The sequence below is a fragment of the Colias philodice genome, chromosome 7 (genome assembly GCF_061535455.1).
Source record: "Colias philodice isolate Cphi_HAF_F1 chromosome 7, ilColPhil1 Martin Lab GWU primary, whole genome shotgun sequence".
NCBI classification, from domain to species: Eukaryota; Metazoa; Arthropoda; class Insecta; order Lepidoptera; family Pieridae; genus Colias; species Colias philodice.
In genome coordinates, this window is record NC_143092.1 from 7,371,030 (window position 1) to 7,390,257 (window position 19,228).

Here is a 19,228-nt window from a genome sequence, read left to right on the forward strand (position 1 = left end):
TAATTAGTTTTATTATGCCGACAACTCCATAATATATACAACACTAAGTTATAATAAAACAGAAACTTGAAGTAAAAGTGCACACTTTTTACTTGCAATAAGCAAGTAACAATTTCTTCTTATGCATTGCAACTAAGTATTAAAGATGACATTACGATTTAAAGATGATTGTATTTCGATGCATAATCTATACTTATCTATACAATATTATAAAGCTGAAGAGTTTGTTTGTTTGTTGTTGTCCGATTTGAAAAATTCTTTCGGTGTTAGATAGCCCATTTATCGAGGAAGGCTAATATAGGCTATATATCATCTCGCTAAGACCAACAGGAGCGGAGCACTGCGGGTAAAACAGCGGAGCACAGCTAGTATAGTATATAAGGAATCCATTGACATAATATTATTTGATTATTAATTTTAAGGTTATCTCATTTGACACTGATTGCAAAATACTTCCTGCTCGCTTGCCGGATGGCATTCTTATTTCCCACACTTGCTCTATAGGTATGGAACTCTCACGGTTTAATAAGATTATTTTTCAATAGTACAATATAAACTAGTTGATTAAGTATGAGAAAATATATGCATAACGCAAGTCATCTAAATTTGAATATTCGCTAATGTTTTATGTCGGTTGTCATAATCAAATCGTTGTAATAATTTTAAATTACAATCGTTGCAAATGTTAGAATTTATAATATTTTTATATAACTGACATTTGACACTGTTGTAAATCAAAATAAATGTTTCTTCTCATGCTGTTCAAACAAGTAAAGATATAAGAACCCTACGCAATATTTTCTTTTCATAGTAAAGTAACACCTCTAATTGCTTAAATTTTAGCTTTTATTAAATTTTTCTGCTTATCTAATATTTTATATCTATGTGTCGAACATACAAACCAACTAGATCAACAAGGCATTTATGCTTAATCGTAATATAATCCGTCAGTCCTCGGATCACAGACACAATAGAAAATCTATTGTGTCTCGGCCCGATCGGGCCGCTCGGTGGTCAATGGGATAATTTTCAGAGCGTGCAATATATGCTAAAATGGGCAAGTTATACCTAGTGAATTCCTTCTGTTTTTGTACTAGGAAGTACAAAAACAGAAGGAATTCTGGATATATATGGTTTAAAAATATTCGCACACGACGAATTTGTTATATTTATTAAAATTCAATTAATTGTAGAAGACGTATCGTTTCCATATAAAGAATTGTTGACATTTATATATAATATTTTGATGTATTTTCAATACTTATAATGGCTAGAATCGTGACTGAGCTGTCTATCACGTACATAATTCAGACGCAATATGCTAAGTAACTTTCATAATTGAATTATAAAAGAGGTATTTTTCAGTTTTATGTAATTTTGTAATGTTTCATCATTTGCGAAGTTCGTAATTATTCGTTATTTACACAACGTCGATGAATTTATAATTATGTTAAATTTTTTGAAAGGTATTATTCACCTAGTGCTAAGTAACACTCATATAATAACCAAGGTTCATTACGAGACGTGAGTTAAGAAATATCAATTAATTGTATAGTGTATACTTTGTCAAACATACTATTAAAAACTGTCTGAGAATATTATCTAATTAACACAACAATTTACTACAGATATAAAAAAAATTATTTTAATTAACCACGATTGAATATCTATGTCTATAAGTACTCATTTTATAAACAGGTAAACTTTGTCAATTAAAAAATAATAAATAAAAAGTATCATGAGCTGATTTTCTTTTTTGTTCATATTCCGGATCAAACCGGGTGTAGTGCAGAGTCAAGTAGCTACTTGTATACTAATACTAGCAAGTATTTCTAAAACTGGGTTAAGTTTAATAAAGCACCTAGCTCGTCCGCCTCCTTGGTACAGTGGTTCATGCGTGAGCGTTGACCGAGGGATGAGAAATAAATGTCTTGGTCTGGTAGGACACTGAAGGCTGATCACCTACTTGTCCCTAAAGAAAATCGATCAGTGAAACAGATGTATATACAATGCATTTGCCCCTTACCCCACTAGGGGACATGGAACTTTACTGCTATCTAGCCCGTCACCCTCGACTGCGTGAATCTAACATTATTAGAGTCATAAAGCACAGCTTCAGTAGAATTACATTAGCAACTTAACTAATAAAGCAATTATGAAGAAACAGGAAATATTCTTATTGGCGGAAAGAGTGTTTTTTCTTACCATAATCGTGATACTTGTATAACAACATTTACAATTAATTTCTTTTACCCACACAAAGGCGGAAACAAAACCAATAAATTTGACCGGTTTATGTTTGAAGAAAAGCTCTCAAACTATAATTATTAAAGTATTGTTTAATTTTAAATACATATCATATTTTCAAACAGTTTATTTGTATTGGTGTTTATGTTTAAAATGAGTATTTTAATCATGTTATTATATAATTACCAAATTACAAAGAGTACTTATTTAAAGGTATAGTGTAAAGATTGGAATGAATATACACACACGTTTTCTTTTATACAACTAATATAATAGTTTCAAATCAATATACATAAACATAAATTTAGAATTAAATGATGCATAGCTAATTTTAATGTTTTAATAGAATATCACTAGTTAAAAGCTATTCCAGGAAGAAGGTACATAAGCTTATGAATAATATTATGAAACATGTAATATTACGTCTTATAAAATATGAAATTTAAGTGTATTATTATTAATTTAATAAATTACTAATGAATTAACAGTATAATATCGTTACTTTATATAAATGTCAGCATAGGTTTCACCTATAAAAGACATCAACGCATTTAGCGTTCGATTTGATAACATAAGTTAATTTTGTTTGTATGTATTTTCACTATTTTTCTCCTTACATAATAGACCGTTTTTATATCATTCGGTGTATCAAAATTAAAAAACGCATTTTTAATCAAATGTTAATTAATTAATTATAATTGATGTATATTAAATACGATTTCTGTTTGAGTTATTTTTTGCGTAATGCTATCCAGTTAATTAAATATATTGTACAAATACAATTTAACTGTTTTTTACACTTTTAACATTAACATTGCAATACTGCAGCTACCTTGCTACTCAACATATTTGACAGTTTCTACCGACCTACTAACCCGAACATTTTGTATGCACAGATTATGTACAGAAACACATATGTGTAAAATATTGAAATTTATGGACTATCATGCAATATTATTACCTATGTATTGAGAACAGATCACTTGTTATATATTATGTTAAATAGATAGCGCTTTACATAGCATTATACTAATTATATTGGATTATTCTGATCAAAAAGTTTAATTCCTCAATTAATATAGAAACTAACGGTGAAATACATTTTGTATGTATACCATGTTTACCTTGCAAATAAACGATTTATTTATTTGTTTTTTTTTTAATAAATATATAATATTGTGGCCATTTACTACTTTATATTATTTATACTTATATACTTATAAAGCTGAAGAGTTTGTTTGTTTGTTTGTTTGAACGCGCTAATCTCAGGAACTACTGGTCCGATTTGAAAAATTCTTTCGGTGTTAGATAGCCCATGCATTTATCGAGGAAGGCTATAGGCTATATTTCATCACGCTAAGATCTACAGGAGCTACGCGAGTGAAACCGCGGAGTACAGCTAGTTTTATATAGTTTTATTCAATGCCAAACCTTTACAGACACATCAATCAAGAGGTCAATGAACATGCAAATGTCGAATAGAAACATTTTACTAATTCGTTTCGCAGAAATACAATAAAGTTTATTAATAACACTGTAATCTTTTATTTCATTGCCATTGTCAAGATATTATGGCATTACGAAAGCTATATATTTTTTGCAAACTGGAAATCTAGACTGACGATTCTAGTGCAAGAATTGTAAAAGAAAATATTGTACTTAAAATAAATGTTATTATTATAAACTAGAGGTCCGCCCCGGCTTCGCCCTTGATACATATTTCGCAATAAAAGGTAGCCTATGTCCTTTCTCGGGTATCAAAATTTCTCCATACCAAATTTCATGCAAATTGGTTCAGTAGTTTAGGCGTGATTGAGTAACAGACAGACAGAGTTACTTTTAGTATGGATATGTTTATGCCATTAAAAACATTTGAGTTATCTAAATACATTATAAAAAATATTACAATCTTTTTCATCAAATAATTAATTATTACATCAATGCTTTATCAAAAAGTATAAAACATTCAAAAGATTTGAATGTTTTATACAAATTTAATAACAAATAAAAATAAAAATAATCTCTTAGATTTTACATGTTATGTACATGTACTGTGTATAGTACTTTTAAATGGTGGGCTACCATAAATGGTTAATTAAATAAATACATGTTGACGTTTAATTCTTTACACATAATATACCTATAACCAAAGCACTCAGTACCAAATATGAAATAACCATAGATTAGCCTAGGTGGTGGTCTCGTTGGAATAGCCTCATTACATTGAACACATTATACAATCAACACATCATCATAAGTAATTAATGAAAATCTATAATTGTTACACAACATATTACTAAATCAAACACGTGGAATATTACGAATTCCAATGTGCCAGAAACCCGGCTCTGAGTGCATCAATTATAAAGATGTATATTTAAATTATATAGGAGTTATTTTTAAGCGTGACATTCTTAGAAAAGTGAAATTAATTAATATCAATGTTATGTGTTGAATAACTGCAAATTTTTTAGTATGTCATAATAATCATCATGTTCAAAACCGGAAGGTTTTCCCTCAATAATATTTATAAAAATTTATTCTAGCCAATAATCAAAAGTGTTTCAATAATATTGTACATTTACAAGGTACATATATGCAATTTTACATAAACGTTTTTATTAACATAGTTAGTGTATTAAATAATTTTATCAATAAATAGAAGTGATTAATGTAGTAGGTGCAGTCTGTGTTTTTTTATTTCCATTTGTGCATTAAATACATAACATTACAAATTATGTTTTGGTTTAATTTTTTTACTCCTTAAGGTATCTACATCGCTACAAATCTATCCTTCAACCCTTTTCCGTGCTCAATTTACAACATTTATGTGGTATTGACATTAGCAGACTAATCTACATAGGCAACAGACTTCATTCAGAACAATGACGCGCGCTCAGTTTTCACTTTTACTCACAAAAGAACCATCGCTTAGCATGCATGAATTCGGGTGTAATAACCGAGGAGATGTATTCTTTGCATTATTAATGAGCTGTGCTCTTAAGATCTCACTAAATCGTCACGTTAACTGACCGTGCGGTTATGTAATTGTATGAGAATTATTCGTAATCGGGTGCTCTAGTTATTTCAATCGTTTATTTGATGATGATGAATGATGGCGTCATTAACAAACTGTCGATTGTATTACTGCTATTTTGTTGGAATGTAATTGGGTCAGTTAATAAAAAGATTTCTATAGCACGTGTATGGAATTAAAAACAATATTTTACGCAATACAGTAAAACAACAGTAGTAAGAAATACCATAAAGCATTCTGTTGATGATTATATCCCAAGTCTTAGCTATTGTATAGTAATTTAAACTTTCATCGATTACTAAAATGTAGAAAGAAGTAGTAAGAATTTAATTAAATAATTTACTATAAATGTTTTTATAGACATATCCGAACAGGAACTAATAGTTTGTGCGAAGTCGTGCAACTTTAAAATGTAAATTAAGTGGAAAAAGAGAAAATTACATGTTTAAGTTATCTAATATGATCAACATGGTTGCAAAATATGACATAACTTCGAATTAAAAATTGAATAGGAAATTAAATTTGTTATTTTTATCATTCAAAATTAATGTTAAATAATTCAAGGATCCCTAATAGGTAGGTAGCAATTCAATGTTCTGTTGAAGACATTCATAATACCTATATGTATTATTATATGTATATAACATAAAAAAATAAACGTTTGTTGTCTTTGAAAAGTGAAATTATTATTTTTGTAATCAATCAACGCGTCAAAATCACACATTTGTTTCATTTGTCACAAGATAATGAAATTTTGTGTTTGGTTTCTTACAACAGAAAGATTCAAATTTTGGTGTCTATTTGCTGGTCATCGCTATACGTACATTATTTGCAATAGTTTTAAAATCAATATACTATCGCGATGCAAAACTTAAGGTCAAGTGTTATATATAGATAATTATTTCATTCCAACCATAGTCAAATTTACTTTAAGCACTTGCTACTATTATCACTAACTTGTAAAACGTATTTGCATCGTAAATATTTTACAACTATCCTCATGTATATCATCACCTTATAAAATAAGATGATATTTTTTTGTGAAAAAACTATGTCAATTTACTATTGCAACAGGAATAAACATGAAAATGTGTCTGGTAAACGAAGAGCCAACACTGTTTGTGTTTTTATTCTTGTTTGAAAATGCTTTTCCTTAGTAACGTATTTTTGTATTTAAATATCTTTTTGTTTAAATTTTTACCTACGAGTATTTTACAAAAAATACATAATTAATGAACAAACCTGATGATATGAAATTGTAAAAAAATTAAGACATCTAAAGCCTTCTTCTTCAATCATTTATTTAATTGAAAACTAAATCCACGTGTTGAGGAATTTCTGTTAATATTTTGCTGATAGTTATTGCAAAGTTGTTGAAATGTTCTCGCTCGAGGAGGTGCAGCAACATAGTTGATCAACTGTTGCGCAAACAATGTTAACCAAAAATATGAGGTTGAAGAATTTTGTAGACAGTGACATCTGTTAGCAATTCTCTGCTTCACCTGACGAGAAATGAATGGCTGATCGAAGAAAATTGAAAGTAAAAACTTACGGACTTGGTAATTATATTATACTTGGTAGACTTGTGATGTGCAAAACTTGTGCAGAAGAAATATAATAGATGGCGCTGCACCTACATTCTCAATTTGTACGTCTCTTATTGAAGTGAAAACTTCTTTAGCGGCGTTGGGTATAAAATCTTAAACTCGCGTCAGGACTGGCCTGATCGAAAAAGCGTAAGACGGACTTTTTTTTTAGCCCTTATATTCCATGCGTAAGACGGATACCATTCCAAAATATCAAATATGCTGAACGTTAATAATCAAGTTTTCACTTCTGCCGGCACTCCCGGAGTGCACCCCGTCTTTTTTTTTATTATAGTTAGTATTGTATGCAAAAAATCCAACTACACTCATACATGATATCTGTTATTGCGATATTTATCCTAAAAATAATTTTGAAAATCTGTTACATTAAGAATCGTATTTAGTACGCCTACAATTTCAAGATAGCAATCATGCTATTTATACCTATACAAGACATACACAAAGGCGTAAAATTATATAAAATAATATTTTTTATGATTTCATGAATTGAAATCTAAATTCGTAGTAAACGCTTTTACTGTAAAATTTCTCATAGTATTAAAAAATTTAATAATGCTTTTTTCAGAAAGCTTACTATAATAGTATTAATTTATGTATGGAGAATGGTCATCCATGGAATGTACTAGTCACGGAAAACCACAGGCCAGCTCTCTAGCATCATTATTATTTAAACATTGAAAATGTATAAAATTTGTGTAATTATTGTAAAAAAAAACTACATGGTGGCTCTTCTTTGTAACAACTGCTTTTCTAGCTGGTGGTAAATAGTTTCATTGGGTATTCTAATGATTCATAAGCTCTATAGACTCTATAGTCTAATTGAATAAATAAATTAAGTTCAGGTTCGAGTATTAAAATAAAAAATTACATGAATTATAATTATTTTCTTTAAAATAATTGCTCTATGTCCAACAATTATATTATTTTCTGTTTCATTTTAAAAAAGTAATTGTTATTTAGTATTGCTTAGTGTTTATTTTACAATTATACAATAATTAATTAATAATTATTAATTAATTATTAATGTCATTTTATTTTCCTTTTTATCAAATGTATAATAAAAGTGTAAAATAAATAAAAAAAATAAAAGTAGGTATTTATTTGCCGAAAAAATATTTTTCCAATTAAATAATGAATATAAACCAGTGGTTAATATTAACCTTTAAAGCAAAGCTAATTTCACTCTTTTTATTGTTTAAAAAGACAAAAGCATTTTTATTAAAAAGATTACCTAACTGTCATGAGCTTATTAGACCGGGAGATACTGACACAAAATTTCGAGTCATTTGTAACAGGATGGCGGTTCTACAGGGTTCTTAGTACGCAATGAAAAAAAGAAAAATGATGGTGTGAACGCTGGTACCGGCGGCTTAGTCGCGTGGGCGTTAGTCGAACTCGTCGGAAAATAGCGAAAGTCAAACGATTTGTAACAGTATGGCACTTATTTTTCCTGTAAGTTTGAGGATCAACGAATATAAATACAAAATTTCAAAGATCTAGGTGTTGGAAATCTTCACTTATATAAATTAATAATAAATTTATTTTTCAAGTATGACAGCACTTTTTCCCCCTACTAGAAGTATGGCAAATATAATAATGGTCACATTTTATCAAATACTCTCCAAAAAGCCAAATGCAATACTGGTACAAAAAGATAGGCGAAATAAAAAAAAATTTGCAGATTTTCGGCGGTATGGCGACCATTTGGAATCGTCCGAAAAGTATGGCATGGCGATTTTCGTAAATGGCTGCACGACGATGGTTACCTGTGCAAAAGTTAGCTTGGTACAAATGGTTGAATAATTGTTTTTTTTAAATCAACACATTCGCGTCGGTATGGCGGGCTGTAAGTCATACCGGAAAAGTATGGCATGACACTACCGCCTACTTCTTTTTTATGGGCTATCGGTAAATTCTAAAATTTTTGTGTTACAAATCGTTTGACTTTCGCTATTTTTCCGACGAGTTCGACTAACGCCCACGCGACTAACCCACCGGTACCAGCGTTCACACCATCGTTTTTCTTTTTGTCATTGCGTACTAAGACCCCTGTAGAACCGCCATCCTTGTTACAAATGACTCGAAATTTTGTGTCAGTATCTCCCGGTCTATATATCTTAATCTCTGTGTTTGTTTTGTATTGAGCCATATTTTTTCCATTAACTGCTTATATGTAAATAAAATGTCATAGTAGAGTAGAAAGTTATGTAGAGTATAAATATTAACATTACATTTTTTTCATGTAATCGCATAGCACATGTAGAAAAATATACGATAAAATAATCTACTTCTTATTTAATTTGGTTGGGCTTTTTATTTAGTTGAATAGAATATTTGAATTGGTAGATTAATAACAATCAGAACAGAGAATTGGTACATAATTAACAATTAGAAATTTTATAAGTTCAACAAAACTGAAATGTTGAAAACCATTGCATTCGCACCAATATCTTACTAATAATACAAACACGAAGGTTTAAGAATGTGCGAATGTATGTTTGTTACGCTTTCGCGCAAAATCAGTTGGTCAAATCTGTATGAAATTTGGTACAGAGATAGATTATAGTCTGGATTAGCACATATTATGTTACTTCAACTCGGATATCACGCCAGCGACGCCTCGTGTAAAAGCTCGTATTTCAATAAATTACTACGAGTGCGATATTCTTCAACCAAACCAAAACTTTTGAATAATTTATGGTCAAATATATTTTTTTCTTTGACTTTCTTTAGGTAATTCTAAACGTCTATAATGGGGAACTGAATATTATAACCATGGATATCTAAACATTATAATTTATAACCATACCTACATCGGAGATTAGATAATATGTATTTTCCTTTACTAATCAGCCTCTTTAATTTTTTAGATGATCGGCGCATAATAGTTATAGTTTAAGAGGGAATTGTTCTTATTTGAGTCTTTTTCTTTCTCAATTCAAGATCTACAATTTATTTTGAAAAGGATTAAAATAATATAAAGGAATTAGGATGTGAACAGGAATTGATATTTTTGGTTTTATGGCATTCAAATGCTTTATAAATATAAATTTATAAAGAATAGAAAGTATAAAGTATAAAGAATAGTCCCGCCTCGTGATCGAATTTTTTCTATTCTATATAAATTTATATGTGAACAGGAAAAAATATCATTTGAATAAAAGAAAAAGCATAAAACATCTACATAACCATCATATTTATATATTGATAGCAACCACAATAATATAACAAAAAAATACTGACCGAATTAATTTTACGTAATTTCTACGATTACATATTAGGTAAACATTCTCATAATATAATTTAATAAAACATATAATCTCAACAAATATTTACAGAATATACTACAACATACATGTGACTAATTGTTCTTACATTATGATTTAAAGCTATACCTAAAATTATAATAAATACTTCACAATATGTTAAACACACATTTAATATTACTTCAACAATTTCGGAGCTCTTTTATGATGGCCAAATGTGACACCGCCAGCCGCAGTCTGATACATTTGATTCGGTAAAAATCCTCGTTCGTAATATCTAGGTACCGGAAATACAGGTGGGAAATTACGGCCACTAGATAATGCTTCATACGTCGATGGGGGGTCCCTCGTATATCCCCTTTTCAAATACTCAAGTTGTACACTCGAAGGTATGTACGAATCTAGTAATGAGTTCGGCCTCCTTTTATAAGGAACTCCGTACGCTTCACTGGGCTTAGGAGTGAAAGTATTGGAAATTAAAGCATTTCCACTCGCATAGATAGGCTTCGATAAAGGTCGGTAGATTGGCAAAGCTTTCGGTATATGCGATAAGTGTGGCGGTGAAGGTTTCAACAAAAGCGGACTCGGATGAGGCAATTCAATAGGATTAGAGCGATAATCATCTCCAACTGGTGCTCTAGAATTGTAATATCTTGGAAACTCTTGTTGTGAATTATACAATATTTGAGGTTGCTGTGTATACTTTTGTCCGTGTATTCCAGCGCCGTGGTCTGCAATTGTGTTTGATTCATATTGAATATTTTGTTGATAATTTTTTAACGGTGGAGCAGTTAAAGCAGTCGGAAAGTTGACTACGGGCGTTTGATAAGCAATAACAGGAGTAACACTGGGTTGAGGTGGAGCTAGTGTAGGCTGTGCGTATCCAATATATGCCACAGGTGTCGTGTATGGTTGGATAAGTCTATTCCCTGCTGGTACGCCGTATGTTGGTACTATGTTATAGTTAGGATGTTGTTGCACATTTTCCGGAGCACTTGGGTAGCTTGAAACTTGAGGCGCAGGTGGAGCTGTATATTGCACTCCATGTTGAGTATTCGCTGATTGTTGCACTGGCTCGTTGTAATACTGAGGTACTAGGTAAATTTGCATTGGAACATTTGACAAATACCCATACGTCTGCTGAGGCGCTTGTTCATATTGTGGCTTGGGGCCAGTTTGTGGACCTTCTGGAGATTCTGTAACCGCATACTGTTGGACGTATCGCGGTTGTTGTGTTGTGCCTGAAGGAGCATCGTAATATCGTATGAAATTATTTTTTAGGTATTCTAACGGTACTGAACCAGGGGCAGTACCACCGCTTGGCCCTTCTGAGCGAGGTTCAGCCGGCCCATAGTCTTTTTCTCGTTCACTTTTCAAGTTATCCTCTTCAATATCTTGTAGCTCTATCTTTTTTTCAGCAGTAACTGCTAACACCAGTAAAGCCGCCGTAGCTACCTGTAATTAAAATAAATGTTGTTAGTAGCGGTAAGGTGGATGTCCGGTTGTGGTCACTGCACTAATCAAGAATGGCTAAGGTGTGCCCACATTGAGCACGCATTTAAGAAACAGGTGAGCGGCAAAAAATGCACTAGCCTATTATGAAACCGGTTAACGGCGGAGGCGCTTTTAAAAGGGAACGTGCTAGCTTTTACTCTTATTTCGCGTGATTATCTAACTGCATTCTTGATGGTACTTCTAAATTACAAGATGATAGAATCCGCCTATATGAATGACGGTTTCAAAATTATGACTCACGAAGAACATTGATGTGTAAATTTTAACCTAAAAAGTTTTAAGAATGTAATGGCCTTTTGTTTTTTGTTACGTTATATTTTAATATGTAGATTTAGTTCTCATCATACAATAAATAAAAGAAACTTCCTCACAACTGTATACGAGTGTATACGAATTTTATTTCTCTACCTACAGTTTTATTCAAAACCCTATGAGCAAATGACTTTACCTCTCTACAGCATTTTATTACTACTGTTATGACAGATCGATTTTTAATTTATATTAAATAGCAAATAAAAATCTAAACAAATTATTTTTTAATATTTAATTTGATATTAATGGATTGTATTATGTAACATTGCCATTATTATTTATAATTTTTTTTTAATCTTTTTTTATTAAGGGATTTTTATTATTTATAAATTAACAATCAATAATAATTGACCTTTCATATCTACATTCCACAGAACAGTAAAAACATTCACATTTGATTAAGAAATAACAATCGATCCAACAAAATATTCACCTTTTTCCATCAATTTGTCGGATGACATCCGACTACTTGAAATTACGTCAATTAAAATTATAAACGTTCATCTAAATTATTAACGCGGTTAAAAGGTGATCACGAATTCGGGCGATTGGATACGATTATTAAGAAGAAATATGAAGATTATCACGCACTTGAGAAATTGTCTGAACTATTTAATTCATTGAAAGTCCGCTTGCTCGTTGCCGTAGTTTAACCCAGGAATTATAAGTTTGTATTTAAAAATAATTACCACGGTTTTGTTCAGAAGGTTCCGTTTTTTTTTGTTTCATGAAAAAATATTTACAGTTCTTCAACAGACAATCTATTCAACAGGTAGATATAATACCAAAACATTATTTTTTCGCGAAAGTGTACGCCTTTCTTAATCCTTATTAAAATAATTATTTCCGCTCAGTTTAATTTAATGTAGTCTGTCGTAGTAATCACAAATAATGATACTCATTTGAAAATTACCCTTATTAAAATAATTTTAGTATAATTCTAACACTAGGAATAAGATTTCAACTAAACCTCCTGAACTTGCAAAAATTTTAATACAAAGAAGTGTCATTAAAATTTGTAAAAAAACTGTAACACGTGGTGAAATAAATAACAAGTCATTATAAAAATTATTTAAATGCCTGTGAATAAAGCTCAATGTCAACACAAAAGCATTCCAAATGACTTGCATTCTTGAATATGAAATATGAATCTTTAAAAAAATGTCATTGGTAACAATTGTGGTTTCTTACACCTTCGCAACTATAGGTAAACCAGAATCTGATGGCAAATTGGGAAATCAAAATTTTGAGTGTGCAACCCTGGGGAAAATGGACTGAACGATCTTGATACTGCTTATTTTTTATTTTGTCCTCAACATCATTAGTCACATTACATAAGTGAACAATACTGTACTTAATAATGAGATATCCACTTAATATTATGTAGGTACATACTTACATGTATAATATACATATTACTTTTATCTATGTAATACATATTATTATTTACACATACCTATATTTGTATATTCATTATCATTATGCTATGTAAAAATATGGATGTAATGATAATGCAGATCAAAACTAGATTGCTAATAATTTTTTATAAAATAAAAATAAAATAAAACTGTTTATTTTCGTAAGTATTAAAGATACACAAATTATAAAATTGACTTGGACAGCTTGGACTTGACGAATAGCCGTATTAGAAACTCCTGTAATAAGTTTTCATGAAATTATATTGTAATCAACAAACAATATTATAGTTACCCACTTATAATATTTTTTATTTTAAGTATCAAAACGGGTAAGTCTAATTTACCAATAAAATATTCAAAATTGAAAATTGTGATGTGTTTGACCCTTCTTCATCGAATGTTTTTCTATACACATTATAAACAACACCTCTTGCGATCGCAGCGGCTTTTTTCGAAGATCATTTCGAAGATTTTTTAGACAAAATCCTAAAAATTATTCATCAATTGCAAAGAAGACAAATAATTTGACAACCAATTTGATAGTTGTCAAATAAAATTGCCATATGAAAATCTTTTATTTCGTAAATATGCCATCAGATTCTGGTAGACCTATAGTAGTGCAATCCTAAATTATTTCTCAATTCATTGTTTTATTTCACCCACTGTTGATACACCCGCGTTTAGTAGAATATTATGTTAATAAACGGCGCTTAAGTATGTTAAAACCATGTTTTAGGAACCATAAAAATTATAATGCTTTGTCGATTTGTAATGTTGATATATATGTAAATTATATTCATATTTTCTGAAATCCAATGATACAATAAAATTAAACTATTTGTTAATAGTTGGCTAAAATGACTAAATAAAAAAAATATAGGTATCTCTTTAACTTAATGTGCTAAAGATGCATCTTTAGCACATTACGCCGCATACATCTTTTAAAATACAACAAAATGTGGATGAACATAATGAACCAATAAACTATGGCAATATTCATATGTTGTACCTAACGGTTAATAAAGCACAATAAAAAGTCATCACAAAGCCACCGCTCACTTTTCTATAAAATGTACAAATTATGATTTTAAAATTGCATAACATAACAGCACTCGATAACAGAGTCAAAAGAACATTTCGACAGACAGGGCATAATAACAACCGAGTATTTTAAACTGGACCGCACCATATGTGTGGTAAGGTAATCGCTACTTACGAAACATCGTATACAATTTCGACTTTCCTACACATTTAAGTACTGACATGTATGTAGTACACTATAGAGAAAATAAACAATAAATAAGCACTATACATAAGTGTTATTTCTATAGGAAGTAAAACAGATTTTGTTTAGCGAACTACTTAAGAGATGCCTAAATATGGACACCTCTTAAGTAGTTGAGTGAAGCAGATACGATTACATCATGTAAAGTTAAAGTAACTGTAAAATTGTTGGCATTTACAACTCAAAGTTAATAAAAATCTCTCATATAGGGCCCTTCGCTTTTGTACCTTTTACGCTTTTAAAAAAAGTTTGCAAAGTTATTTGACCCAGCGATATTACAAGAAGATAAAACGAAAGAAAACCTTTAAATAAACTGTTTAAAAAAAAGTATAACATGACATACAAAAATCTACTAGGGTAATGTACCACAAAGCGTATATATAGCGCTGGGTAATAAGTATGCAAATAAGCAAGCAGCGATCTGCGTAAACGACGTTTTAATATCATCCGTAAAGGGTATGCAATGAGCGACCACATTATTCTCGTCTTTTACCTAAATAGTGAATATAAATTGTTTAGTGATCCGGCAATTCTAGAATGATCTCGGCTTTGACCCAGCTTCAAGAAACCGAAGCAATGTTTCAATAATGTTCAATTGATTGGTACACTATGTGTACAAAAATAATAAATTACACAGCATGATAGTGTGGTTGGAAACAATATTAAAATTGGTTCAACGGGCATTATTTTAAATCGGCCGGGAGATTTTACACGATTAAATTAGATATATTTTCTCTATTCTTGTAGAAAACTTTTTTTTTTTAACTATCTTTTCTGTGGTTATTATATTTATATTAACTTATGTCATATTATATGTATGTAGCAGCCAAGGTAGCAGCTAACGAACTAAGCCAATTTTTTTTTCATAATGTAGCTAAATATAATTACACTAATTTCATTGATAGCTTTTTAGAGTATTATTAGACCTTACCGAATTATTGTCGTCATCTTTATTTTACAGCTATAAAGACGTTAAAGTGTAATAGATAAGTTTACTTGCAAGTAAAGCCATCTGTGCAAAATTAGAACGAGACCAACACGACACTGACGAATAACTATGAATAAGGAATTGATCACTAAACTATTTAACTAATTAAAACCGGAATGTTCCGTTTATGTACAGTTTCTGTTTGGGTTTGCTCCACGAAAGATTTAATTACTTATCGTACTCAGGTATATTGTTAAAATCTGTAAGAAAAAACGAAGAATCTCCAGAAATCTCTAGAGAAGAGGACTAAGCATAACTATCTTTATAAATAGATGTTATGTGGAAAATCTTTTATAAGAGTGAAACAATCGCGGAAAATAGTTCCACGTATTTTAAAATAAGGTTTGGACCTGTGGTTTGGACTTAACTATTTTCTTATTTATGTTTACTTCGGTATAATTCATTCTGTATGTTTAACTGCTTAATTAATTATAATTATATCCTTTTCCGACACTAGCACCTTTTTAGGCGGATTCTTAACTGACATTTAATACATGCATCTGGACACGTTTTTACCTGGTATTTTAGTGTAAACCATAAAGGTTTCTCGTGTTTTTCCACATGTAGCATCGCATGTTTTTATGTATCAGATAAATATATGTGATACCTGATCAGGTATCAGGTACATAAATACAAATAGAAAATATACCTACAAACTTTTTTTTTATTCGACATTAAATTATCTGTAATTTACCTACTTATTCCTGTTACGAGCTTATAATGTGAAAGGTCCACTATAAAATATTATGATAAATAAGAAAAACTTTATATAAAGCGAAAAGCTCTTTTAATTAAAATGATTAAATTGACGGGAATATGGTCACGAATAATGTTTTCTTCTTACTTCTGTCTCTCCTATGATTACTTGCAAATAAAACAGAGGATATCTCTCTAATCTTGAACTCATCTCATTGAACTTTTTAAATTTGAGCTTTAGCCATGAAAACATGCATAGAATAAAAACTATTTGCAATAGTGCAGTCAATCTTAAATTAACGCATGTTAATTATAAATAAATGAAGTATTTAATTTACATTATTAATATATTAAAAAATTGGATAAATAATCTCTTATGGCATAGGCATGTAAATTAAAAAAAATGATTAAAGAACCACTTTTGCAAAAGCTATGATGATCACAAAACCACTTTTGAACTATAATATACTATTTAAAACTAAGGTTTCATTTTCAATTTACAATACATAACAATTTACCTTGAACAATAACATGATGAATCTTCACTCTCAATTCCCAGAGACCAAAGAGCACGAAAGCTTCAAACACAGTACTGTAACTCGGAAGAAAACGTTTCAGTCATCGCTATTTTCACAACCGTCTCCACTGCGCTATGTTGCACTCTGCATGCCCCACAACCTCCACACAATGGAACTATAATTGAAACAGGCCAATGGTTAAACTCTTACTTTACTCTTGACTACCTTCGATAATTATTCCTACGTTGGAAAGACAAATTATTAATTATTCAGATTTAATTTGTCTCCAATTAATAAATGGAGGACTCATGTATTCTAATTTACATTTCAATTAAACTTTGTATTATAGTAATAACTATAAATCTGTAATTGTACTTAATTTGTAATTAATGTAAATACAAGAAAGATTTACTTTAAGGAACTTGTACGCGAAAACCGTTCAACCGTCTGTCCGTTTGGTACCTAAATGGTCTCGCGTATCACTCGCTGGTTAGTTAAATACAAGACTACATACTCAACGGAAAGGTGTAGCAAGTCATACAATACGTACGTCCGATTCTGTTGAGAGCGAAAGTGTGTATCAGATTTATAGAGTAATTCAATATGCGTAGAGGGTTTTTTGTCGCGACCTATGACAATTTTTTATGGTTTACTTTACGGCCATAATGCCTGTCTTGCATTTTGAACTATAGCATTAAGTAAACAAAAGCTTTCAGCCAGGCTCTATAGTTTACCCGTATCGTACGTATTCCGATCGCATTATTATTAATAATTGGTGTAGATTTTATTAAATAGTTACACACGAGTGGGTGTTGAACAAGAATATAAAAAGGCTAACATAATCATGTAGTCTGAAATAAACTTTAGTAAAAAAACTTTATAGGTTGCCATAAAATAATATTAAACATACCAAACCATTAACTGATTATTATCTTAGTTAAGAAAAACAACAGTTAACTTTTTATTTGTTGAAATATTTGAGTTTAAAATTACATGGCTCTTTACTTTGTTCTTAAAGTAAACTTATAGAAATGGCTGCAATGTAGCCATTTGTTGTTGTAAGTGTAGTTAAGTTTTAAGTTTTAAAGTTGCAGCCAACTTTAAACTTAACATTATATACACACATAGTTACATCCTTATTTTTAACTCTCTTACGAAAAAATCGTTGATCGAATACATTAATATGACATTGTGAGAACTTATTATGTTTTTGGATTAGCAATTAGATCACTTTTTTCATATCATTACACAAATTATTGTAGACATCGAAATCTATAGATACTAATACCTACTGCTATTACATAGATTTAGATAATTGTTATTACTCAACCGATTTCAAAATTGTTTTACCTATACAAAGCCTATATTATTTTTATCCATTTCTAAATAAGTAATGATGTACGCAAGAACTAAATAATTATAGCATTCCATATTCAAAACTCTATTATTTCTACACGAAAGTTATTTCCGAACAAATTATTTGTAACAATTTTAGAGAGCTGTTGTGCTTTTCCTAAGTTTACACTTCATGGACAAAAACAAAGCATGGAACATTCAAAATTATATTAGTTAACTTTTAGATAGGTGCATATTTCCAATACTTTAATCTAGTAAATACCAAATGACCATTCAGAGATGCCTCATTTCATTCCAAAACGTGACTTTATATTCTTACAACAAAGCTTACTAAATATATTCATTAAAATGCCAATGCCAACTGCAAATTTTTGAGAAAGTAGATTGCCGGCTCAGTCTCACCCAATATTTTAACATTAAAATAACAATAGAATGATCATATTATGAGATCTTATGTAAAAGCATTGTGATAAGTGAAATAACGTTTTAAAAGCGTATCATCACGTGCGAAGAAGTTATTATTACACCGGATGAATTGCTGGGCTACTCAACAGTAATATTTGGATATGTAATTATTTCTGACCCAGCTATTCCGCCGGTAATAACACACCAGCGATGATGTTCATTTGTTTTTTTTGTCATTTATGACACTCTGTGGTTAAAGTGCTATTACATATTATGAAAAAAGTTATCCTGACCGACTTTCGGCTACAGAGGCGAGTCTCAATTAAGTCAACTACATCATCTACTGATACAAGATTAATTGAAAGAAAATTAAATTGATTTATGATGATATACCTGTACTCTCTTATATCTATCGTACTACCCAGCCGTATAATACTTGAACTTAAGTTTAATTATAAATTTTCCATATTTATCAACTTTTTCCACCCTTGAACCAATTGAAACTTGTTGCTACGCCCATGACATATTAATGTCAGACCTTTTTGCTAAAGATACACATTGAAGTAATTGCCATAACG

General features: G+C 30.3%; 1 protein-coding gene across 1 annotated transcript; it reads right to left on the bottom strand.

The window, feature by feature from the left end:
* Positions 1–10,070: 10,070 nt before the first annotated feature.
* On the bottom strand, positions 10,071–17,442 carry LOC149487178 (uncharacterized). Its single transcript, XM_089697453.1, has 3 exons — positions 17,302–17,442; positions 16,890–17,064; positions 10,071–11,612 (listed from the first exon to the last, which is right to left on the bottom strand). The coding sequence occupies exons 2-3, from the start codon at positions 16,902–16,904 to the stop codon at positions 10,335–10,337; spliced, it is 1,293 nt and encodes a 430-aa protein (XP_089553579.1). The 5' UTR covers positions 16,905–17,064; positions 17,302–17,442; the 3' UTR covers positions 10,071–10,334.
* Positions 17,443–19,228: the final 1,786 nt, after the last annotated feature.